At 39.7% G+C, this 27,122-nt stretch overlaps 1 protein-coding gene across 5 annotated transcripts in view; it reads right to left on the bottom strand.

The window, feature by feature from the left end:
* ARHGAP26 (Rho GTPase activating protein 26) overlaps nucleotides 1–27,122 on the bottom strand; it is a 466,078-nt gene that overhangs the window by 307,878 nt on the left and 131,078 nt on the right. For all 5 annotated transcript variants that reach the window (XM_077137292.1, XM_077137293.1, XM_077137295.1 and 2 more), the window contains exons 6-10: nucleotides 22,911–23,021; nucleotides 16,239–16,343; nucleotides 14,518–14,647; nucleotides 5,973–6,073; nucleotides 754–848 (exon numbers count right to left, since the gene is read on the bottom strand). In XM_077137292.1, the coding sequence (XP_076993407.1) occupies nucleotides 754–848; nucleotides 5,973–6,073; nucleotides 14,518–14,647; nucleotides 16,239–16,343; nucleotides 22,911–23,021 (542 nt within the window). The remainder of the gene's footprint in view (nucleotides 1–753; nucleotides 849–5,972; nucleotides 6,074–14,517; nucleotides 14,648–16,238; nucleotides 16,344–22,910; nucleotides 23,022–27,122) is intronic.

Here is a 27,122-nt window from a genome sequence, read left to right as displayed (position 1 = left end):
AAGAGTCTTGGTGCTAGTGTTGCTGATCTTGAACAAGCAGCTCAAATAAGCTTAACACGTGGGTTTCATTAAAATAATTAACCTGTTGCCAAGTCAAGAATCTTAAGAAATCGGAAAGTTTTCAAACTAGCTTAGCACCGTGAAACAGTACAACTTAACGAGAGACTCTATAAATCTTGAGCTCTCTCTAACGACTGATTTCATGAGTAGTTTGATCTTTTTTCTCGTACACACATACACAATGCAAGTGAACACTGTAACTAAAAGCTGTCTTATTTTCACTGGGTAAAACTTGTTCCACCTTGCTCTTTGCCCAATTCTTTTGAATTCTATTCAATTCAAACTGAGTTCTATTCAATTCTTTTGAATAGTTGTTTGTTTGTTATTTTAAGTGTAAAAACTCAGAAAGCTACACAAGCATGCTAAACAGTCAATTTTCTTTAAACATCTACTCAATTTCCTAGTTTGTCACCCTAACAAATATTTTACACATTCTTGAGAATGGAAGCCCTAATATTAAAACAAAACAAAAACAGTGGCTCCATGTGGAGCCAAAACTAAAAGACAGGGCAGATTCTATTGATGCTTGCAAATCAGTAACTGGCCTGAGATTTTTCCAAACTGCTTATAAGTAGAAAGATGGAGAAGGAAGGGAATGAGGGAATAAAAAGCAGAAAAGACTGACCGAATGGAAAAAGTAAGAAATTCAAATTCAATAACATTGGCCCTGAGAAAAATGTGACAGCTGCTCACCTGTCTACTGCTTCTACGTCAAAGCAAAACCTCTTCTCGATAGAGTCTGTTTTCCGCCGCGTGCAGGATTTGAGGGTGACCGACTCATCTTCTCCCTGTTAGAAACACACAGACTATAAAGATGAGGCCTGGATGTGGACTCTGCTCCTCTCCAGGACAAGCCTGGCACACAGACAGAAGTGATCATTTCAAATTCGCACGACCTCGTGAGGTGGAAGGTTGGTCATGAACCTTCTCAGGCAAGAGCCCCATGCAACTGCAATTGGTAAGCCGTGTTATACTTAAAGCCTTTAGAACTGGTGGATCCCAATGGCTCACCATGAATAGATAAACTCCTGATAAAGTTTTTAAAACATAATTTGTAGGTTTGATAAGAATTGAACAAGGTGATCTTAACGTCTCCTCCTAACTGAACTTCTGTGATCTTGGTTCAGTGGGAACTTCTTCAGGAAAGCCTTCCTGGACCATGAAGTGTTCACACAGCACCATGTACTGCTCCCTTACAGCACTGATTTTCCATTGATGAAATTTTCATTGATGAAGGTGATGATTCAAACAACATCCATCTTCACATCAGAACGTAAGCTCTCTGAGGGCAGGGATTGTGTCTGTTTTTTGCTTACCATTGTGTCCCCAGGGCCCAACAGGCCATGGACTGGAGTGGATGCTACATAATCATGATGCAACAACCATACTTAGATACAGTAAATGAGCAACGACCTGTACATGTTTAAAGTGTACAATCTGATGTGTTTTGACCCATGTATAAACCCATGAAATCATCACAATCAGGCTAACAAACATTTCCATTACCCCAAAAGCTTCCTCATGCAGCTTTGTAAACGGTCTCTCCTCACACCTTATCCCCAGGCAAACACTAAGTCTGCTTTCTGTCGTTAGAGATTGGTTTTCATTTTCTAGAATTTTATATAAATGGAATCACACATTACGTAGTCATTTGTGTCTGGCTTCTTTCACTCAGCCTAATTATTCTGAGATTCATCCACATTGTTGAATGTACCAAGAGTTTATTTATCTTTATTGCTGATTAGTATTCTACTGTATGAATATACCACGGTGGTTTTACTTCATAGTAACAATTTATTGCCTGGAAACATAAAGGTTCCTAATCTCTTCTTGCTGTCACTTAGGAATTTATTAGGATTCCTATTTCTCCTGCCTCTGCCAATATTTTTTTTCTAAACTGGGGTAAAATTAGCAAACTTCCATAGTTTTTTGAAATAATAGGAAATGTGACTATGTAAGGTAAAACTGAACCACTCGCTATTATCAGAATAACAAAAAACAAAGACCTAGGAAAAGACAGTTTATATTCACAAGCCTTAACCCTCTGTTGTGTTTTATTGACTAGCTAAGATAAATTTCTCAGAATAAGGACTGCTCATGGTGTGTAAAATTTACAAATAAACACACCCAAACATAAGTGATTCTGAGCATGCTGATGACTAACTATACTTCAGATTTAACAGTTATGGATCAGCTGCACCAACCTGGAGGGTTATTTAACTTTTCTATGCCAAATGGTCAAAATAATAAAATAGTGATAATAAGAGTATCCGACTCAAGAGATTGCTTTGAGGATGCCATCCATGGACCCCTAACTCTTCCCTCACTTACCATCAATGAGTTGGTTGAAGCTTACACTCCGCTAATGCCCAACATCAGGGACAACAGAGTCACAGATCAAGCTATAACTGTTTCTCCAAATATGCTATCCTCATCATACTCAAAAAGAAACAAATGAGCATTCTGTAGACACTTTTAAAATGCTTAAAACAAATGAAGTTGTCCCTGAGAAATGGAAGAAAAACAGAGAATCTGAAAATGATTGCCAACTATATACAGAAAAAAGAAGGAAGGTAAGATTCTGTTCCAAGGAGAGCCATACTATATCAAGAAAAAATGATCTGTTTAACTACTGACAGTATGAAAAAGAAGAAAAGAAAAAAGACTGGCAGAAGCAGAGAAACAGGAAGGCTAAGAAATTCCTAAGTGATAGAGGAGAAGTCAGGGACAGAAACCTCTATGTTTCTGGACAATCAATTAATGCTACACAGGGAGAATTTCAGAATGATAATCAAGAGCCTGTGACAAGAAATAATGATGGAAAGAGGGAGGATGCAGATTATGGGCCTTGAAGAGTATATTGTACTCGCAGAGCTGCTGCACTACTTTGCTGAGAGTTTCTGGAGTCTCACATTCTCTCGCCATCAGAGGGAAGAACTCCAGGTGAGCTCCACTAGGCAATGACTGAGGATAACAACTGAGGGAGGGCCACAGACAGGGAGGAACACTTTGCTTACTCTCAGAAGCTTCCACTTCTCCTAATTTAAAATATGGTTGTTAGTCAAACCTCAGAGCAGCAGTGGAAACCGAAACTCTCTAATCGGTCTTATACTAACTAGTCACCAACATTCTCTCTCGGCAGTGACACCAGGGCCTTGCCACATCTTGCTTCAGAAGACGGAGGATGCCTAACAGGTTCAGAGTGTGGACTCTGGAGCCAGATCCCCTGGGCTCAAGTTCTGGCTCTACTATGTACCAGCTGCACCAACCTGGAGGGTTATTTAACTTTTCTATGCCAAATGGCCAAAATAATAAAATAGTGATAATAAGAGTATCCGACTCAAGAGATTGCTTTGAGGATGCCATCCATGGACCCCTAACTCTTCCCTCACTTACCATCAATGAGTTGGTTGAAGCTTACACTCCGCTAATGCCCAACATCAGGGACAACAGAGTCACAGATCAAGCTATAACTGTTTCTCCAAATATGCTATCCTCATCATACTCAAAAAGAAACAAATGAGCATTCTGTAGACACTTTTAAAATGCTTAAAACAAATGAAGGGCAGGTCACGGTGACTCAGCAGGCGGAGTTCTCGCCTGCCATGCTGGAGACCCGGGTTCAATTCCCGGTGCCTGCCCATGCAAAAAAGAAACAAACAAATGAAAACCTTTCCATGCACATCCCAGGACAGACTGGTTTGGAAGCAAGAGGAGGGGAGAGAAGAGGAGAGGAAAGACAAGGAGACCCTGCTGTCCCTAAAAAGGGAAATAAATACCAGTCATGGCAAGAAAAACTGTTTTAAGTGTTTATACACACACACACACACACACACACACACACACACATAATCCTCAACAACCCCTTGATATGATCCTTTTAATATCCTCATTTTATCAATGAGGAAAATAAACCAGAAAAAGTCACAGTACTAGCACTACCGAGCTGCTATATACTGTTCTGGGGAATATCTGTTTTATTATTTTTATTTCAGTCACTAATGACCTAATTATGGGGGCATGATCATACCTACTCAAGGTAACAAGGACTAGTTATTTGCAAAATAAAAAATAACCACGGTTGAGTAAACCTTTTTGAAAAGGAGGATATTATCAGTGTAGACATTAAGTAAACCAATACAAATAAATAGATGTTGTTATCTCTATAAATGGGTTGGGGAACATCCAAGTCCCTCAAGCTATCACTATTTATTTAATGTACACGGTATCTGTAGAACAAATTGGAACATAAATCCTTATAATTTTTCTACTACACAATGGAATTACTCATTAGTTGCCTTCAGGAGGAAATCTATAACTCTCTTTCACTGTTTACATCTTCCTTTATCCTTTCATTTATTCCCTTGATGAAGATTTACTGAGTGTTTGCTATCTAGGGACCAAGGATATAAAGGAAAGCAAAAAACTAGGTCCCAGCCTGCACGGAACTGACAGTCTAATGGGAGATTTAGATAATAATCAATTGCTCATGCAAATAAATGTAAAGTTACAACTTTGATAACTTCTGTAAAAAAACAGACGCCAGTTGTGCTACAAAAGCACAACTTTTATATTAAGGGAATATGACATGTTCAGGAAGGACAGAAAAGGATTTCTTGAACTGGGTTCCAAAGGATTAACAGGATAAGGACAGGATAAAAGGACTCGGGGGGTGGGAGACAGCTATTGGGAGGATGCTGTGGTCAGGGGTCCAAGTAGACCTGGAGGAACCAAAAGGAAATTGATGGGACTGGAATCCCAGGGCAAGAGGGAGAGTGCAATGAGTCAGAGTTTGAGAGAGGCAGGGCCCAGACAGCACAGAATTCTGGTCTGAAGGAAAACAGTGAAGGGTTTTAAGCAAAGAAGAGACAGGTTCTCCAAACCTCCTGTGGAGAGGTGCCTCATTTCAGAGGATACAAGGTACACACATGGGGTCTGTTCTTCAAGAGGACAGAACAAATCTTTTCATGTCTCTTTATCTGAGGCTAGAAGAAAAGTGGGTAAATTTTAAAGGAAGTAATCCAAATGCAAGGGACAGTCGGGGGGACAGAAAGGGTGGAGAAACACATTTGGAAAAGAAATGCCCTTTTATCTATGTTAAGTTTACCTCCAGCTCCTAGGAGAGCATTGTACAAACACACACGAGGATACTGCATGATTCTCTGCACAAATCCAGAAGATATCACCTCTGACTTTGACACTCCTCCTATTAAAAGGTAGGATCTATGCCCTCTCTCACTGAAATCAGGTGGGCTTTTGTTACCATTTCAACCAACACACAGGACAAAGCTAATCCTATATGACTTCTGAAGTCAAGTCATTAAAAAGGCAAGGTACCACCTGCTTTAGCTGCTAGAATACTTAATCCTGAAACCTTTAGCTACCCTGAGGCTGCCGTGCTGTTACAAAGCTCAAACTATCCCATACAGAGAGAGCTTTGCCTGGACAGCCCTCAGCTCTTTCAGACCCTTATTGTTCCATCTCCAGGCACTGTCTGATCAGAACAGCATGAGAAACACCCATCCAAATGCTTGTAAAATTCCTAACCCACAGAAAATGTGAGCAATTAGTGTTGTTTTAATCCACTACATTTGGGGATGATTTGTTACACAGCAATAGATAACTGGAACATCTAAACTACAACATGCAGACCTCCAGATATCAAGTGAGAGTGACAAGAATCAGTTTCACAGAAAGAATCTTTCTTGATTGTAGTTCCTGATATAAATTAGAACTAAGAACAATCACCATGTTTTAGATATCTTTTAATGGTATCACGTCTCCTGGAAATACTAAAAAAAAATTAACAAAATTTATAGTGAAAGCATTGGAGATTGTATACATATGCATTATTATTTATTACTATATGTTAGCCAAGCAAATTAAGCATAATATTTAAAAAATAAACTCACCCCCTTTCCTCCTGACTTTTGGTCAAATGGTATCATGGTGATTTGTTTGGAATCCCGTTGATATGTACAGTAGTGCTTCACCCAAGAAGTTCCAAAGTGACCTGCAAGGCAATATTTCCCATAAACACCATATGACATGTCCACTGTATGCTGTACATCATTAACTGAAGAAACATACAACCCATAACCCACAGCACTCACCTACTCTTAAACTGTCTCTAGAGACAATAAATTCTCCATACCAGCTAGACTGGAATAGACAGAACTCTCATCCTACAGGGTGGAAATGGAACCAACCCAGGGCCTCCCACAGAGGTGAAAGAAGACTGCTTCTCACAAGTGCTACATCCAATGGGTCCTAAAACATAAAGGAAGTAGAGGTTCCCCGAGAAGATTAATTCCTGTTCACATCATCAATCTCCATTTAAAGTTTAGTTTCTCTTCCCTGGCAGGAGTAAAATAATTAAGGAAACACAGTCTTCTCAAAGTGCGTTTCATCATTCCCATCTGGTGTGATGACGTCATGCTTCCTATACAGCTGCTCTGAGACGTCACTCACAGACGCACAGGGATTCTGACCTACTTCCAAACTCCTAATTTCTGCTTTGGCAGAACAAAAGAAGATCTGAAAATCAGAGAACGAAAACTCAGAGCCACCAGAGATGCAGAAGGGAAGTGATTATAAAAATGCCCAAATGTAATCTAAGGAGTCTGTCCCTCGATATTATCCCTCAGGAAAGAAGGAAATACCACACAGTCAAGTCTGACGGTGTCTGATTTTACCAGGTACTTTGTCAAGTATTTTATTTTGAACAACAAGGTACTTTAAGAGGAAGAAGGCATTAACTGCCTGAAACACCCTAATCAATATATAAAAGTAGCATATAGAGATCACATAATAGAAATGGTTAAAAAAAATTTTAAGTAACATGAAAAGAGATTTAGCAAACATTTCATAATTATTCCTCAGAGTATGATTGCCAATTGCAAGTATTGGATAGTATTTAGTAAACATAAAAAACAATGCAGTAAGCATTTATATTCAGGCATCGCAGACAAATTAAAATACCAACAAACCTAATATATTCCCATGGCTTGGAGAAAAAATTTCAGTGGTAGCCTAAAACAGAGATTACAAAAGTGTTCTATCTTGGACAACTGGGGCATCAAAATAATTAAGGGCAATAATGGCAGATAGCCTACTGAATAAAATAGGAATCCATATGTCCATACTAAAAACAGAAAGATAGGTAGATAGATGGACAGGAAGGAATGAAAGGAGCAAGGAAAGAAGAGAGGAAGGGTGGGAGGGAAAGAGGGAGAGAAGGAAGAAGAAGAGAGGGGAAGATGCTTCCTTACTGTACAATGAATGGTGACTATTAAATGATATGGAGGGAGCACAGACTGGAATATCACCATTTTACAACCATCAAAGCAAAGATTAGCTCAGGCAAGGACTGTCAATGGATGGTCAATCTAGGGATGGCAGAGTCTGATTAGGTGGATACTGACATGATCTTAAGGTATCTCCCCACAGACGGCTAATTAGTTGCAAGAAAAATAGCTAACATGTAAAATTCCCAAGAGAAGAGACAGCAGAGAAAAGAATCAGTGAACTCCACGACAAGACAACTGAAATGATTCAAGCTGAGGACCAAAAAGAAAAAAAAAGAATTTTTTAAAAAGTGAACAGAGCCTAAGAGATCCGTGAACACCACTAAAAGTACCAACATCCACATTATGGGAGTCCCAAAAGGAGAAGAAAGGGGCAGAAGGAATATTAAAAGAAACAATGGCAGAATACTTCCCAAATTTAACAAAAGACATGCATATGCACATTCAAGAAGCCCAAGGAACCCCAAACAGGATAAATTTTAAAAAAGCCATGCCCAGAAAGGTGGTATCAAACTGTTGAACGCCAAGGACTAGGAGAGAGAGTTCTGAAAGCTGCAAAAGAAAAGCAACATGTTGTATACAAGGGAGTCCCATGAAATTAAGTGCCAATTTCTCATCAGAATACATAAAGGAAAAAAGGGAGTGGAAATACTTACAGTGCTTAAAGAAAATAATGGCCAATCAAGAAGTTTATATCCAGAGAGACTGTCTTTCAAACATAAGGGAGAGGAAAAAATAAATAAATAAGGGAGAGATTAAGATGTTCCCAGATAAACAAACGCTGAGGGAATATGTCACCACTAGATATTTAGCAATGCTAAATGAAGTTCTTCAGACTGAAAGAAAAGAACAGACAGCAGATCAAAGAAGGATGAAGAAATAACCTCAGGTAAAGATTCTAAAATAAAATGCATAAAAAGTAATAATAAATCTATAGTTTTAGACATATAGTGTGTAAAGGTATAATCTGTAACCAGAACAACAAAAAGGTTCAGGGACAGAGGGATATATGAACAGTGGATATTAAGTTGGTATAAAATCAAACATGAGTGTTATAGATATAGGATGTTAAATTTAAGACCCATGAAAACCAAAGAAAATAGATGAAAAATACATGCAGAAAGAAATGAGAATATTCTCAAAATAATTGAATATAAAAAGAAATATGAACGCATCAATGGAAGAATTGAGGGACAAAAAAGGTTTAAGACTAACAAAGACCAAATATCAAAATGGCAGAAAAAGTTCTGCATTATCAGTAGTTACTTCAAGTATATCTGGATTAAATTCTCCAGTCAAAAAGAAGAGATTGGCAGAATGGATAAAAAAGCATAACCCCACAATATGCTTATTTACAAAAGATTCACCTTATGTACAAAGATGCAAGAAGGCTGAAAGTAAAAGAGTGAAAAAGATGTGCCAAGAAGAGAGCTGGGGTAGTTACACTGATACCAGATAAAATAGTTTTTATGTCAAAAACTGTTACAAGGGACCAAAGAAAGTCACTATATATTGATAAACTGATCAATTCAACAAGAAGACATGACAATTACAAACACACATGCTCCTAATGACAGAGTCCCCAAAATAAACGAAATGTTGACAGATCTGAAGGTTCTACATTAATAGTAGGAGAATTTAATATACCACATTCAATAATGACTAGAACATATAAACATAAGGTCAATAAAGAAAAAGAAGACTTAAACAATTCCATGAACCAACCAGACTTAACAAACATATATAGAACACTTCTCAAACAACAGCAGAATACATATTCTTCTGCAAAGTTCACAGATCATTCTCCTGAATAGACCAAATACTGGTTCACAAAACAAGTCTCAAATAAATTCAATACAACTGAAATCATCTTCTCCAACCACAATGAATGAAGTTAGAACTCAATAACAGAGGGAGAACTGGAAAATTCACAAATATGTGGAAATTAAACAATGTACTCTTAAACAACAAATGGGGCAAACAAGAACTCACAAGGAAAATTAGGAAATATCCTGAGGCAAACAAAAACAAAAATGCAACATGCCAAAGTTTATGGGATGCAGCAAAGGCATGCTGAGAGGGAAATTTAGAGTTCTAAATGCTTACATTAAAAAAGAAGGATTTCAAAGTCAGAAACTTAACTTCTCAATTGGAGGTTCTAGAAAAAGAAAAGCAAACTAAACCCAAAGTGAACAGAAGAAAGAAAATAACAAAGATTAGAACAGAGATCAAAGAAATGTGGAATTAAAAAAACAACACAGAGAATCAACAAAACCAAGGGTGGACAATGGTGGCTCAGTGGCAGAGTTCTCACCTGCCACGCCGGAGAAGCAGGTTCAGTGCCCAGTGTTTGCCCATGTTAAAAAAGAGAAAAGAGAGAATCAACAAAACCAAAAGTTGATTCTTTGAAAGGATCAATAAAACCGACAAACCTTTCGCCAGACTGACAAAGGAAAAAAGAGAAAGGTCTCAAGGAACTAAAATCAAAAATTAAAAGAGGCATTACTATTGACCCCACCAAAATAAAAGGACTTCTTTTTATAAGAGGATACTACGAACAACTGTACACCAACAAATTAGATAAACTTCATGAAATGGAGAAATTCCTAGAAACTACCTACACTGACACAAAAAGAAAGAGAAGATCTCAACAGAATAATAAATCAATTACTGTATTATACCATATTAATAGAATGAAGGAAAAGATCACCACATGATCGATTGAAGAAGGAAAGTTCCTCAACATGAAATAGGGCATATATGAAACTCCCAGAGCTAACATCATTCTCAATGGTGAAAGACTGAAAGCTTTCCCTCTGAGATCAGGAGAAGGTAAGGATGTCCACAGTAAGCACTGTTATTCAACAAAATACTGGAAATTCTAGCCAGAGCAATTAGGCAAGACTAAGAAATAAAAGGCAACCAAATTGTAAAGGAAGAAGTAAACTTTCCCTATTTGCAGGGGACATGGTCCTCTCTATAGAAAATCCTGAAAGATTCACAACAAAGCTACTAGAGCCAATAAATGAATTTGACAAAGTGGTATAGCACAAGATCAACACTGCCAAAATCAGTTTTCCTCTTCTTTTTCTTTGTTTGTAGAAGAAATGGAAATGTCCTCATATAGATTCTGCTGGTAAATGCATAACTATTTGATTGTACTGGGAAGCATTGTTTGTTTAGTTAGTATGGATTGTATAGTGTGTGAATACAACTGTCTAAAAAATACAAAGAAAGATATAAGTACCAAAGAAGATGTGGAGAGAGGGATACACTGTGTCCTATTAACTGTTGGCAGGGAAGTAGAAGGGTACATACAGTCCATCTGGAGGGTAGTGTGTTGGCTCCACAGGAGGTTAAGTATAGGGTTGCCATATGATCCTGCAGCCCCACTACTAAGTATATACCTAGAAGAACTGAAGGCAGGGACACGAATGGATATTTGCACATGGGTGTTTAAGAAAGCAGTATTCACAGTTTGCAATGGATGGAGGTAGCCTAAGGGTACACGGACTGAGAAGGGAAGGCAAACTATGGTGTGCTGTATACATATAATTGAATATTGAGCAGCTATAAGAAGAATTGAAGTTGTGAGGCATGAGGTAAATGAATCATGAGGACAATATGCTGAGTGAAATAAGCCAGAAATAAAAAGACAACTATTGGAACATCTCACTAACACGGCCTGACGATAATGTGCAAACTCTGTTAAACAGGGTAAGGCTTATTATAAAGGTTCCTAGATTGTAAGCTCTTAGAACAGTCACATCTATTTCTGAGTTGTAACAGCCACTTCTAAATTCTAAGATGCTGAGTGCATGACCCTGACATCCCCTGGAACTATCTCTGAATCTCTATTCAGAGCTAGAGTGCTGCAGCTATGAAAATCAGCATTACCTCATAAAGCAACTGTTTAAAAAGCTGAAAAGGAGGGCCACAGTGTAAAAAAAAAAAAAAGACTTCAATCTGAGATATGAATGAAGTTGATCTAGTTAGAACTAAGGTAAATCAGACTAAAGGGTAAAAGATGATATTGACCCAATTTTAAAACTTCAACTTCTGGGTGAGACCAAATGAAGAGATGTTTATCTGGAACAAAATGTATATTTTCTGTAGCACACTATCTAATTTAACTTGTTTCTTCAGTTTATTCAAACACCATAGTTACATGGAACCTTGAATAGAGACTGAGATCTTGTTGGTTTGTCCAGGTTAGTGTGATGCCCCGATATAGCCCAGAGTAATCTGGGCAGAAAATAAAAAAAGTATTTGCAGGATTCCCTTGGGGGACTGTGGAAAGAAGTGGAAGTTTAAATTTTTCCACCTGGAGACTTCCTGATATTCTCACAAGCATTGGGAACTACCAATTCAATAGGCTGAGCCCTTGATCTTGAGGCTTACCCTTATGAAGTTTATTCACGCAAAGGAGAAGACAGGCCTATTTACAAATTATGCTTAAAAGTCACCCCTAGAGACCCTCTTTTGTTGCTCATGTGTGGCCTTTCTCTCTAAGCCTACTCTGCAGGTAAACTCTCTGGTACATGATTGCCAGGGGTATAAATCTCTTTGGCAAGTGGGACAAGATTCCTGGGAATGAGCCTAGAATTGGCATCGTGGGATTGATAAAGTCTACTTGACCAAAAGGGAGAAAAGAAATTAAATAAAGTTTCAGTGGCTGAGAGATTTCAAATAGAGTCAAGAGGTCATTCTTGAGATTATCCTTATGCATTATACAGATATCCCTTTTTTTGTTTTTAGGGTATTAGAATAGCTTCAAGAAAATAATTGAGACTGTTAAACTGTAATCCAGTAGCCATGATTCTTGAAGATGATTGTATAACCACATAGCTTTCACAGTGTGAACATGTAATTGTGAAAACCTTGTAACTGACACTCCCTTTATCCAGTGAATGGACAGATGAGTAAGAAAATAAAAACAAAAAATTAATAAATAATAGGGAGGATAAGGGGTATGGGATGTTTCAGGTATATTTTTTATTTTTATCCTTGTTTTATGTTCAAAGGTTGATTATGGCAATGAATGTACAACTATATGATATACCGTGATCATTGTACACTTTGGATGATTATATGGTATGTGAATATCGTTCATAAAATTGCAGTAAAAAATCAGTAGTATTTCCATATGCTAGCAATGACATTATGAAGAGGAAATCAAGAAAAAAATTCCCTTGACAATAGCAACTAAAAGAATCAAACACCTAGGAATAAATCTAATCAAAGATATAGTGGAAAACTACAAAACATTGCTAAAAGAAATCAAAGACAACATAAATAAATGGAAGGACATTCTGTGTTCATGGATTAGAAGACTAATCATTAACATGACAATTCTATGTAATTTAAAGATTCAACACAATCATAATAAAAACTCCAACACCCTCTTGACAGAAATGAAAAAGTCAATCACGAAGTTATATGGAAGGGTAAGGGACCCTGAAGAGCCAAAGTCATTTTGAAAAAGATGAATGAAATTGGAGGCCTGTCACTTCCTAATTTCAAAACTTATAACAAAGCTACATTAATCAGAACACAGCATGGTACTGGCACAAGGACACACATACAAACTAACAGAATGGGGAATTAATGTCTAATTGACACGGAGTTTCTGTTTGAGGTGACAGAAATGTTTTGGTAATGGATGGTGGTGATAGCACAACACTGTGAATGTAATTAACCTATCGGATTACATATTTGAATGTGGTTAAAAGGGGAAATTATGGGTTGTATATATCATTAGGATTAAAGAAATACATAGAATTGTACAACACACTGAAACACTAATATAAACTAAGGCCTATGGTTAATAGTATAATTATAATAATATTTTCATCAATTGTAACAAAAGGTATCACGCTAATACGAAGTATTAAAAATAGGGAAGATGTGCGTATGAGGCAGGGTATAAGGGAACTCTGTATTTTCTACATGATTTTTCTGTAACCCTACAACTTCTCTAATAAAAAATAAATAATTAACAACCACCACCCAAAAAAAACTGTCTCCTAAAACCTCCAACTCTACTACTGCCCCCGCTGTTACTAAGGAACAATTTTAAGCCCAAGCAAATATTTGAATAATCACTGAATAGAATAATCACTGAAACCAAGTGTCCTATTCTGTTCCATCAGGAAGCTTTTAGGAATGAAAACATCTGCCTAACACTAAATCAACAAAAAGACATGAAAGAGCAGAAAACCAACAAAAATCTGGAAGGAGCAATGTGCCCAACCAAGAAAGCTGTGACGGAAGACTAGAAGTTTCCATTGAAGAAAAAAATGTTTCGTCTTCTTTTATCCCTAAGTGCTACTCTAAATAGCACAGACCCATCATAAAGACCGTTCTTTGGCCCAGCACATGAATGAGTCCCCACTAAAACTCTGCCTTTGCAGCAACCTGGCATTTCTTTCCTTGACATCATATTGGCAGGCAATGAATCTTCTTCCTGGTTCTCAAAGTGAATTGAGCTTCTCCTTTTCATAAAATTTAAGTATGGGAATGAAAGTAGTTGAGGAGAAAAAGGGCCTAAGTCAAGATTGTTTGGGTCTCATTGAAACAAGGCTCAGATTTTTAAAAATCACCAAATATTAAGCCTTCCAAAGGATGCAATTGCTGTTAGATGATGAAGTCTAGCACGCAAGGCCTTATTACCAAGGCTGCTATGCTAATAGAAGGGTAGACCCAAGGCTAGAGTAACACAATAGAGAGAACAACAACTGCAGAGGCTCAATTCCAGATTCCCAAGGCACTTCCCAGTTATAAGGAAAACATGTGGAGACCCTGTAGAAATAATCTTCCCATCTGAAAATGGAACTATACAATTACTCTCATCTGGGGGGTGTGGTGCATGGGTAGTTGAGTGGTAGAATGCTAGCTTGCCATGCGGGGGTTCTGGGTTCAATTCCCTGCCCATACCCCCCAAAAAAATTAACAAATTGATAATGGGATAGCCATATGGAAAAGAATGAAATGTGATCCCCACCACACAGCATACAAAAAAATAAAAATAACTCTCATCCAAACATGTATTTACAGAGCATCTCCTATAGGACACTCTGTACCTTATGGGAAAAAGGCATTAGTGTACCCAAGCAGTGAGACTGTACCGCAGGCAGTCAAAACCACTTACGTTTCTCCTGCACATAAAGGTACCCTTCCATGGTATAAGGACTGATGGTCTTGTGCTCAAGTGGATTCTCTTTCATCTTTTTCATCAGTGATTCCACTTCTGACCTGGTGCCTTCAAAGCGATTTCTTGTCTAGGATGAAAAGAATTTTATTCAAACTAAAGAAATAAAATCCCTGTTCTCCTTTTTAACAATTCAGTCCATCAACCTAACGGAATCCTTAGTTCTAAAACCAGATAAGAGGCATTCAACCATCTTGGAACTGGGCAAAACATTCACTTTTAAGGAGTACACTTAGACCTTAAACCCCTATACCAGAATGACTCTCAAACTTTAGTGACCACCACAATCACCTGGGGAATTAGTAAAAAATGCAAATGCTCAAGCCTCACTGCTAGAGCTTAATTTATACCTCTGGACTCAGGAACCTGTATTTTAAACAAACATCAGTAATTCTGATTCAGATAGTCCATAAGGCCTGCAGTAGATGCTAGGGTACACTGCTCCGACCCCCCTTCAGGACCGAGGTTCTCATTCCTCTAGCTGCAGGGAATGTTGCTTGCTAATTACTGGCTTGGCTCACAGATGAGTCAGTCCCTCCCTGGAAGTGCCCTCAAATAAGAGTTGCTTCACTCAGGGCTACTCCCTTCCCCAGGGTAGCCTGCAACCAAAGACTAGTGAAGGTGGGGGCGAAAGTAGAAGGGGTCAAAAGTTTGGCCCCCCTGCTTCTATTCAGGGCTACTTTGAGAGGTCATCCCGGCACCAGAGCACCCCATGGGATTGACTAAGATCTCTGTTGCAAAAGCATAACAATTCAACTTCCCCTTCTGCAGAATGCTGTTTCCCTTTGTCACAGGCGCTCTACCCCAGTAACCCTCCTTCAGGTATATCTCCATTTCAGCCTATGCCTTCTGGGGAAGCCAGGCTAAGGGGAAGCCATTCTTTGTGAACCCTTTTCAGAGACTCTGCAACTTCCTGTTCTCTAAGACAACACAGCCACATCAGGGGTAAGTCCCAGGTTTCTATAAGCCATGCACTACAACCCAGATGGACACATTTGAGTTTATTTCCTACACAGGATCAACTGGAGACACAGAAAATACACAATTGCCATGGCACACTCACACACTAAAAAAAGAGGGCTCAAGCCCCAGTAACTGCTAACCAAAGGGCCATAAGCAGGATTCTGTGCACCAGAGGTCCCGCTGTTTAAAAACTGGGAAAGGAGATTGGGAACAAACCACCGTGGCTTGGATTTCCTGTCAGCCTCACTAAGAACTGAACAAGAGCAGATCCTTTGAGCCAGAGGCCAATATGTGTTCCCCACCCCCATTCTCTGCACATACAGTCCAGGCGCTCTGGTCAGGCAGCTAGATGCACAGAAGGGAGCAGGGGTGGGCTGGGATTTCCATAGCCAAAGGAAATCCGGAGCCTGATGCTACAGATTTAAATCATTATCAACAGCAGCACTTCCGAGAACATAAATAGTGCTTTGAAATAAGGGGGAAGAGGATGATAGTCTGACGTAGGGCTGCCAAGCACCCTAGAGATGCTTGCCCTTCAGCTGTCCTTTGAACCCAAGCAAGACCCACCCTCCTCACCTACATGCCAATCTAGATAAGTGGCCTCTGATGCAACCAGACCCATATTTTGGTTTTTTGGTTGTTGTTTTTTTTTCATTTCCTTAACCAGAGAAAGGAAGCCTGCTCCCTTGCCCACTCACGTTCTGTATGCTAATGGTCAACTGCATCTTGAAGTCACCGAAATCTTTGGCCAACTCATAACCATGGTGATAAAAAGTGAAGAGTCCTTGCAAGAATGCCAGTAGCTGTAATGAAGGAAGGAGGGCAGAGGTCACATAAGCAAGTTGAAAAGAGGTTTTATGTAGCTGTATCTGAATTCCCAGCACTGATTCAAAAGTCTGGAATAATAATAGCCATTATTTTTACCCAGCACTTCTAGTGTATAAGGTACTGTGCCTGTACATGCACTGTCCCCCCGGCAGTAAGCAGTATTACTTTTATTCACATTTTAATAATTAGAAGAGGTTAAGAAACTTTCCCAAAAACACACAATAAGTGACAGCCAGGATTTGAAGCCAGGTCTCCTTGGCACCAACACCCATGTTCTTACGTTGTGAATCTCACCACTTCCTTAAGAAAATTATTTCTTCAGAAATTGCAGAGCAGGATCCACCTCAATTGCCTTCAAGAGTATAAATAGTGTTAGGTTATCTTGTAGAAGGGTATGGGCATATTAATAATGTACAAGGAAAGGAAAAGGGGAGTCTAACAGGCAAAGCTAAATCAAAGAAAGTAATCCAGATTAAACCTAAGCTACAGTGTATTTCTGTGATTTCTTTAAACTATTTGTAAGTAAACACTACAGACTCCTTTATTAAAATATTCCCATGTTCCCACATTTTCAGGGGAGATGTTCTCCCCAAATTCTCACATAAATTCCTTCAGGTTAAAAGGTAGGCCCGTTTATTGTTTAGTCTTGTCTTTAATGAACACTGAAAACATCTGCTCACCACAATTCTCACAATATGCCTTCATATACTTAAAAACTATTAAATGTCCCCGTTCTGAACTGCTGCCAGCCTTCGCTTCTCCAAGCTAAATAAACAGCGTTCCTGCAGTCTTTCCTCTCAGAGCTTATAGCCAAACCTCACTGTTGTCAGGCTTTCCTGGCTGCTCTCCAAGCTCTACACATCTTGTCTCAGTTCCAAACCCCAACCTAAAAAAGGTATTATAATAACAGCCTGAACAAAATTTAGAAAGACCAGTATACATCAGCACTTATCACAAGCTCCGGAGTCACACATTTGGGAACCATCCCTTGTTCTAACTTCAATTTTTCAATGCCGAGCCACATTTTCTTAGTGGTCCTTCCTGACTTGCCTCTACCACACGTTACATCAAGACCAATTTGCTTCACCTTACTGTTGTATTTAGTTATCATTTCCTAAATGAAAGTACCTTTTTTTTCTCTTTCTTATTTAGTCTCACTTATTTTCACCTAACTTTGCTTTATCTAAGATGTGGCCTTAATAATGAGGATGCAGGGAACTAATCAGGCCCCACTTCCACCCCACCCCTACTTTCCCACCCGGCTGGTGGAAGGAATGGTAAGCAAACCCAAGGTACTCTATCTGAGCTCAGAGGAGAGGCCTATCTTCGGCCTAAGCCACATGCCCATCTCAGTTCATCAAAAAGCTCTGCACTGGGAAGTCAAGCACAGCCCAAATTATAACAATAGGTTACCTTGGCTCTGCCATTGTCCCCTGTGCATCTATCCACATGGGTGGTGGGGAGCAGGTATTGCTGGGTCCTGACTATAAAACATCAGTGGAACCATATACAGACCCCTGACATAAATCACTGAAAGGGTCGTAAGCCACCAAGAGTCACCAGAGTCTAATAATTAACTCTTTTCTTCAAAGATGGCCAAGGCTTTCTATTTACTCAAGTCAAATACTTTCTTGGGAGGAAGGCCCAAACCTTTCCTTTTAGATGGCTCCAACAATAGAGGAGAAGGGGCTCTGTGCACACCCTGGTCCCGGTATTCATAATAAAACTGTTCTTTCCCTTATCTCATCTCTTTTGTTCCTGCTGTCACTGAATGCTGTGACCCATCAGTCTTCCGAGGCACTGAGCTATCCTCTACTTAGAGGATAAATGCAGAAGAAAGCAGTGAATTTTAAGGCCATTCCTCCTTTAATTGTGATTCATCTTTCAACTTGAAGTAAATGAGGGCATCTCTTACTCAAGGTAATACAAATTCTCAGTCAGATCACTAAGACACCACCTGACAAACACCCAAGTACCCCAAAGGCAGAAAGTTACTAATACTTATTCTAGTTTTCACTTCCTTTGGTATGAGACCCTGACTGTCATTTTTCTACAGGAAATGATTTCTTAGACATAGTCAACTTCGGCCTACCTCTGCCTTCTCCTCTCTTTCTCCTCTCTACCTCCTTATATCCCCTTCCTGCACTCTGTACGAACCTTTAAACCTGTTACCCATGGGAAGTGAAAGCCCATGTCCTCAGGGGGCAGGAGAAGCCCACAGAAGGAGACCAAAGACACGAGGATCTGACTACTTTAAAGAATGCTTCTACTCAAACCCAGGGAGGAAGAGTTTGCTGCAGCCCCATCTGGCTATCAGATAAGAGAGGTCACGCCATGTCCACTGAGACTCCTCCTCAGACAGTCAGCTGTCACAGCACAGCAAAGGAAATACCAAAGGAAGACCGTTCCCCGCCTCCCTTTTCCTTCTCCCTGTCCTTGTGTTCCTCAGAAAGTAACTGTAATCAAAACCCAGTCCTACTTCTTAGCAGACAACATAATTTATTTTTTAAGAAAAAGCAAAAATGTAACTTCTTAATTAATAATAGCTATATCATTCTGAAGTATCTGATATATATATGTTATTCTCATTCATAAGATGGAGCTATCAGTAATCATTCATTCACATAAAGAAAAGGGTAGCTCGTGAGAACGAGCTGGACTCAGTCAGAGCTGGGCTGGGGAAGCCACCTCAGCCCCCGCAGTTCCTCATCCTTAACAGGGGCAGGATAACGGTACTGATTACTACACAGGCTGTGGAGAGGACTAATTGAGATCATCTAGATAATGCACTTAGTACAGGGGTGACAGCAGGAGCTTCTCAGCAAAAGGAAGATATAATCAGACTGCTGTGTTACAAGTCGCACTGTGGGGACAGGGTCTAGGCCAGACTGGAAAAGGAAAAGCCCAAGGCAGGATTCAACAGACAGATGGAAAAAGAACGAAGACCTGCAATGGGACAGGAGCTGTGAGAAAGGAGAGAAAAGCACAGCACCAAGAAATATTCCGAAGGTGAAACTCAGAGAATGCAGTGTCCACTGAACACGGAGAATGAGTTCTCTGTAGCATTAGCTAACCTACAATTTTGAAAACTGAGGGACAGAGGGAGCGTGGCTTCACCTTCACGAAGTCAGTGTGTCATTATCTGCAATCCAAATCTCAGGAACATTTGGTACCTTGGCAAAATAAAGGCTTCCAGGGCAAAAAAATACATACGGTTTAGATCCCAGATGTCTGATTTCTCTTCCTTAGAACACTAAGATTTTGTTTCTTTTTCTGAAAGTCAATAATATTCTGGTACTTGAAGTCACTTTCTAAGAAACAATCAAAGGTGGTCAACATGCATGAGTTTCCTTAAATGGCCCAATAAAGTCATTTGCCTTCAACCAACTCAAAATATGAACACCCATACCCAGGTACTCCAGCAATTTAGTTTGATAGATTTCTTGCTGGTTTTCTTTCCACCTGTAAGCAATAAAATGTTTCATAGCGGTTAAAAGCCAGGTTGCCCCAGCTCTGCTATTTACTGGATGTGACCACGGGCAAGTAAATAAACTTTGTGCTTCCATTTCTTTGTCTAAAAAGAGAGAGCTGTATCCACCTTCAGAAATTATTATAAGAATTAAATTATATAATACAGGTACAAGACTCAGTTTTAGCTAATATTATCAATTACTTCATGTCCTTTCTTTGTACAAACTAGGCCAGTGGCTAAAACCCTAATATGCATCAGAATCTCCTGGAGGGCTTACTAAATGCAGATCACTAGGCCACACCCCTAGAATTTTAAGTCTGGGATGAAGCCTGAGAATTTGCATTTCTAACACTTTGAAAACTACTGATCTAGTCAGTTGCTTTTTCATTGCACGAATCCCTTCTCCTTATCCACAGCTCCTGAAGCCATTGACCTGCCTGTAAGCAGACGTATTCAGAAACAAGAATTTCTTTGGAAAAAATGGGGGTTAATCACCTAAATCTCAAACCCAGCCTCTAAAAATACTCATTTAATTTAACTTAGGGTAGTCCCATCACTTCCTTTTTGTGCTAACAGGAGACTGGAATTTCTTCTTTTTTTTTTTTTTTTTTGCCATTAGCTCTCCAGGTGCCTCACTTGGTAAACATCTGAAAACCACAATGGTCTTCCAGTCCTTAAATCCCCCAGGCAGTTCCATATCATCCGTCCTGTACAACTTTCCACTGAACTTGCTATTTGCTAGCTTTCTACTATATACATCTCACTTCCCCATTGAGAATGTAAGCTCCTAAGACATAGCAGCTGGGTCTTTATAAATTTCTATGTATTCAGTAAAGAAATGCTTTTAGATTTAGCAAGACTATTCTTATTAAAACAAGTAGACCCTATTAATATTACTATTTGCCTCCTTTACTCATCTGAGGAGACCCTGGGTGGCTGAAGCTGATATGTTTCTCTACCTCAGAATAAAAAATAACTACTAGCTTTGTACTGGGTGCTAACCTGGTTAGCACAGTTCTAAGTACCTTACATGGATAAACTCAGTTAATCCTCATAACATCTTTAGGAGGTAGGTGATATGTTATCCCCATTTTACAGATGAAGAAACTGAGACAGGGAAATAAATAATTTGCTCAAGCACATACAGTTAGTATGGCTGAGCTGGGACTTAAATCTAGGCAGTGTGATGCTAGAGCCCTTAACCATTAGACTAATACTGCATCTCAAAGTGAAAATTCCCCCAAGATACTGAAATAGTACAGCCAGAAAATGGAAGGATAAATCCTTATATATTTGTTTTTTTTTAAAAGTTGAAGGAGGTGACAAGAAGGCAGAATTAAAGCACACCCAGGTCAGCAGAACCATCTAACAAAGCCCAACACCACAGATATGTATGAAATAAATGTTTCTGTTAAATGACATTTTATGGTTATTTATTACCTGGCAAAAACTAACAGATACAATACTTGATTCATTAGGAATTCCTACTGAAAAATCATGTGGATAACAAAAGAAGTAGATGGGCCAGGTGGAATGCAATTCATCAAAAGCAGGCAATTACAGAATAATATTGATTGGTATACACGTGCAGATTATGATAATCACAGTATTTTTCCTCTAGAAATTCTCATAAAGGCACATAAAAATAATGTTAAAGACTACTTCTGTGTGACAACATTGGTACTCCCGCCCCGACCACAGGCAAAGACTCTTCTGTACATTTTCCTTGATTACAAGGCTGGCTTTAACATCTCTGTGGCCCGTAGCAGGGAAATCACTCAGCTTGCCTCTCTGGCTTCTCACGCCTCACCCACCCTGCAGAAAGAGGGAGATTTTCACCTGAGACCAGTGCTACACAGGAAGCTGGCTCTAGGTTTCCATCATTCAGATAAAAATACGGAGGTAATTAAAGACTGCAAGGCATTTTCCAGAAAGAAAAAGATGGCCTGGACAGGAGTAGAATCCCAAGATTGTACTTCCAATATAGTAAAAGATGCAGACATGCTATTACAAAGCAAACTAGAGTCTTGCTGAAATTTCTAGCAAGTCTACATGCCAAAAAGGCAGCTCAAAAATTTATAAATTAGAAACGGGGGACAGCATACTTTACTAAAAAGAGTGGTCATTTCCTTTCAGTTGTTTAAAGTTTCATTATTTGCTTAAGAAAATCACCCTTTCTTAAATCTAGGTAGTTAAGTATCTTATTTTTATAGAGATCCCAAGTTTGGATCTAAATCTCAGGCCACATATTGGCTGAAAAAAATGCAAAGGTCTGCAAGAATTTTAAATTGAGGCCTATTTTGGGATTCCCATGAACTCTTTTTACTGTGGTATTTGAAAACCAGTGCCACAGTGGGTAAAGTAACACCACATCTGAATGAAACCACAACCACACTGATGTAGCCTAAACTAAACTTAGACTTTTTCCCACACTGCAACCTTTAGGCCACTGAGACATTCTGAGTCCAAAACTCATTATGGTTCATTCGACAAAATCTCCATGCTGCTCTGGCCATAACAAACCCAGTGAGAAATCACTTTATACAGCATGTTTTTAAACAGGAATGGGAGAGGGAGGGCTTTGAACCCAGAGGGGCAAACAGAGAAAGGTATCTTGTATATCCCCCTATTTCTTTTTCTCAGGCTACTACTATATTTGGATTATTTGAGGGAGGAAAGATTGGGAGAAGGGAGAGAAAAAGTTAAGGTGTAATTGCTGTTGCATGGCAAGATGAAAACATCTCTTCTCTGGACTCCCATTTCCACCATTTCTACCTAGAAACCAAACAGCACAACACAGAGTAGTAGCTCAAGGTAGGAACTGTGCCAGTCAGTGGAGCAGGTGCTGCTAAAGGCTCTATCTCCATCACTGATCATGCAGGAACAGCTGTGGAGAAGACTCCATGGTAACCAGACTGACAAAGCTCCACTATTTAGCAAAAGGTACAGAACAGGGCTGGTCAACCTCTTCATCAACAATTTAAGAATAATTTGTAATCCACTAGCTAATTGGAATAGGAGTTGGGGAGAAACATAGAGGTACATCGTTCAACCCTGAGCATCTACTTACAGGTTCCACAAATTCAAACATCTTCCTCTCTTGGACTTCCTGAACTTTGAAGACATACTCCAGAGACACTTCATAGAAATGCTGCCGGACCAGGTCCACTTGGCTGTCTGCCTACACACAAGATGGGATTTAAGAGAAAATCAAGTCAATACCCAGCGTGAGCATTCATTCCGCAGGCAAACCAGAAAATCTCTGGAGATGATTTTAAAAACAAACCAAATAGCATGAAATCAATATAAGAATAATGACAATGGTTAGGTGAGCACAAACTCTGTGCCAGGCACCATGCCCATAGCTGTACATATATTACCTTATTTAATCCCCATTAAGATCCAATCAAGAAGAGGAAAATGCAGTCTGCTAACAATAAGGGACCTGACTAAAGTCGCACAGCTAGGACCTGGCAGAGCTGGGATTTCTATCCCGGTCCATCTGCCTCTAAGACCCCTGATCGTCCTGAAAAACCATAAGGCTCCATCACTTCCCAGGGCGGGCCAGGGGGCAGACCTGGGCTGTCTCTGGAAGACAGATTTTCAAAGGGAAAGGGAAAACCTGGAGGGCCATGCCCATCCTGTCCTTCCTAATGGGCAGAAGGAGCTGATAGATAGCAGGAACCCGATCTGAACAACCTGACTTTTCCGAGGTTTTCATGAAACTTAGAAAAGCGCATGGTTCACACGAGTCCCAAATACCTTCTTTGTGACAAGGACAAACTGCCACTTTACCCTTAGCCGAGGAATTACAGTCACTGTTCAGGGTGAACCTTACTTATCCCTCTGTGCAGGTGAGTACAGGTAGACACCCACGTGTGTCCAGGACAGGCCCATATGTGGGTACAAAACTAAACCACAGTTGAGGATCTAGAACCCCGGGGGTAAATGAATATGTATAACAGAGCCCCCAGGTTCTATGCTGATAACATCAACTATTACTCTAAAGCTCACAACCTTTCCACAATGTGGCTAGATCAACTTATTCTTTCAAAACAGGTCATTACATTGATAGCACATTTCAAGGTTGAAAAAAAAAACACTGAAGTGCATATCTTTTCTCAATATAAATGAATATTCTGCTACTAGGAAACAATATACTTTTTTTCCCTTAGAAACGAAGTCAGAGAACTGTCTATAATGTACTTTACTGAGACATTAGTAAATGGAATATTTCTTTCAGTGTTCCTTTGTCAAGATTTCTGCAGGAGAAACTTGGGACAGACATTTATTTCATTATATCAAAAACTGTATACTACTATGACATCTGAAGAACTTGGCAAATCACGCAGTCAGCCATCACGAGCACAAAGAAACTGCCTTCATGAAGTTTCAGTATAGTGAAGAAAAGAGACATTAATCAAATAATCATGTAAATAAATAGCAAATTAAAAACCCCAAGTGTAGGATGCTATGAAACAGCTCAAAAGATTTTATTCCAGTCTTTCAGACTAGCAACTTCTTCCAGAGCAACTTATTTATATATTTATATATAGAAACTAACCAGCATAACTGCTGAATAAAACCAAAACGGAAAGGATAAGATGGGGGCATTTTCTTAAGCTCGGGCAAGGAAAAGCACGTTTTATTTAGAGGTGGACTTTCAGCAATCACTGAAGTCTCTCCCCAGGCCTGGAGGCCCAGGACCACTGTGCTGTCTGACCCTCTACCTGTGTCCCTGCCCGCTAAGTCCCATGTTCCTGCAGCTGTTCCTCTCCTTGGGGTGCGAATCCAATACATTTATACCCAGAGATGCATCTACTTCCCTGACCATGCCCCCACACACCTCATACCTTATCCCTGCCTGGGCTGGACAGCTGAAACTGAAAATTAAAATAGGGGGTTATTCTGAAAATCTGCTAAGTGCTTCCCCCACGTAGGCAGGGATGAAGAAGCCAGAAGGAAATTTCTCTGAGAAAACCAGAGCCAAGTCCAGCTTCAGAGAGCTAAGCAGAGCAAATGCCAGGGTTCAAGTTCCAGTTTTAACATTTCTAGCTGGTGGAGACCTACCCAAGTCACTTATCCTCTTTGGGGTCTTTTCCACATCTGGAGGATGAAGTTAATAGTATCTGCCCTTGCTTCTGAGTAGAGCTGTTTCAAAGAGGAAATGAATTCAAACATGCAAACAATTTGAGAACTGTGAAGTGTCCCATGCAGGTTGGTAGTTGTTATTGCCAGGTGCTTCAGAGCGGATGGACTTCAAACCCTGCTCCTACCCCAAGCCTCCCCAGTATCTCTGGGGGACTATGACAGTCTCCCTGCTTTCATTCTCTCCCTACCCCAATCTAATCTCCAGATCAGATCATCTCACAGTCCCTTCAACTCCTTCCCACTTCCCAAGGCTTGCAGGACTCTGTGTGATGGGCTCAGCCCTCCAGCCTTGCCTCCTCCCCCCATCCCACTCTCAGTTGCTCTCCAACCTCTCTGGTCTCGTTCCTGTCCTCCAACGCTTCAAAATGTTGCTCTTCGTATTCCTTCTGCCTGAAAACCTCTTCAATCTTTTTCCTACTTTAGTGCCACTAAGAAATACTTTTTATATTATGCCCAATAAACACATTGGGTTATATTTAAAATTGTAACAAAACTTTCACAAAGTACTAAGTGCAATGGACTCTCATATATTTTATTCTATCCTAGCCTCCTCTATTCTATTTCAGGGCCCAATCATTCAGATTTTATGACACACCCACAATTTGAAGAACACTGTGCTAGGTCTTCACTTAGTTTGCTCCTCCTCGTTCTTCTGGTCTCAGTTTGAACGACACCTCCTCAGAGCAGCTTTCCTTGACCATGTTACTTAAATAGGTTACACCAGTGAGCGTCTATCATATCTCTCTCCTGATTTATTTCCTACTGCTATATGAAATTCTTATGTGTTCTTTCATTTGCTTGTGTATTGCCTACTAGAAGGTACACTCCATGAGAGAAAAGACCTTGTTAAACTTGTCCACAGACATATCCCCAATGCCTAGAATGCTGCCTACCGCACAGTAAGCTTTCAATAGGTGCCTGTGGAGTGAATGTATGAATGGCCATCAGTCGACACCAAACGCATGTCCCTGCCATGACCTAGCACTAAGAATAAACTCATACCTCAACACATTTTCAAAGGAAAAGGAAGAAGAAACCCCAAGTGGGATGGTAAACTTCCCCTGCCAATTCCCCTACTTACTCAGAGCCAGGGAATTCACCACATCCTTAGATACCTCTCCTAATGGAATTGTAAGCCAGGATTCCGAACTACCCAGAAACCCACTGCACAGACCTTCACAGAGAAGTATCCAATGAACATTAGTAAAACTAATGCATATTGTTTTTGAAGCAGGCTTCTAAGCCGTTGAAGAATACATTGATTTTTTTAAATGTCCACTAGATGGCAGTGTCATTCCACATTGCTGCCCTATAATTTCACCCTCAAGGAATTTAAAAGCATTCATTCGTAGCCCCACGATCAGGGAACAATTCAGTTCAGGTACAATCAAACGTACCAGGTATTTAATAATCTTCCTGAAAATTGACTTTTTAATAAATATGAAGAAAATTGTCACTAAACAGCTAGAAGACCTTGAGCAAATCACTTGACCTCTGCAAGGAACTCAAATTCCGGGAGGCTGGACCAGACGTGCACTAAGGTCTGCCGTTCTCTCCAACTCTATCTGTGTGACACGGGCAATGAATAATAATGGTCGGCAGACCACAGAACAATATTACTCCTATGAGAGAGAAGCAGAAGAGCAAACCGAGTAAAGGGAAAGGGATTCAGAGCCAGAATTCAGGGTGCAAAAGCTTCATCCCTCTGTTAACAACTCTGGGCCTTCAGCAGGCCATTTAACATCTACGAGTCTCAGTTTCCTCAAATATAAAATGGAGCTAGCACTCCACATCCATACATCAGAGGGCTCTTAGGAGGATCTGAGAGGATTCCATGTGAGGTGCTTAAATAGAATTCTTGTTGTGTAAATAATGCATTCCATAAATGTCAGCTGCTATTGCTACTGTGTTGTCATCAGAAGTAGCAGTAGTATTATTATCGTTTTTATTAGATTTTCATTAACTTTAATTCAGTTCAGGTACAATTAAAAAGCAATTCTTGGGAACTGACCTGAACAAACCAGGACTCAAGAAAAGATCTGCCACCCAACCCTCATTCTCAAAGTCTTTAGATAGCATGGAGGGGTAAAGGCAAGAACTCAAGGGGCTATAACAAAACTGCATAATGGAA

The sequence above is a fragment of the Tamandua tetradactyla genome, chromosome 20 (assembly GCF_023851605.1).
Source record: "Tamandua tetradactyla isolate mTamTet1 chromosome 20, mTamTet1.pri, whole genome shotgun sequence".
Lineage (NCBI taxonomy): Eukaryota > Metazoa > Chordata > Mammalia > Pilosa > Myrmecophagidae > Tamandua > Tamandua tetradactyla.
The sequence above is the reverse complement of the archived record's forward strand: the minus strand, read 5'-3'. Positions and strand labels throughout refer to the sequence as shown.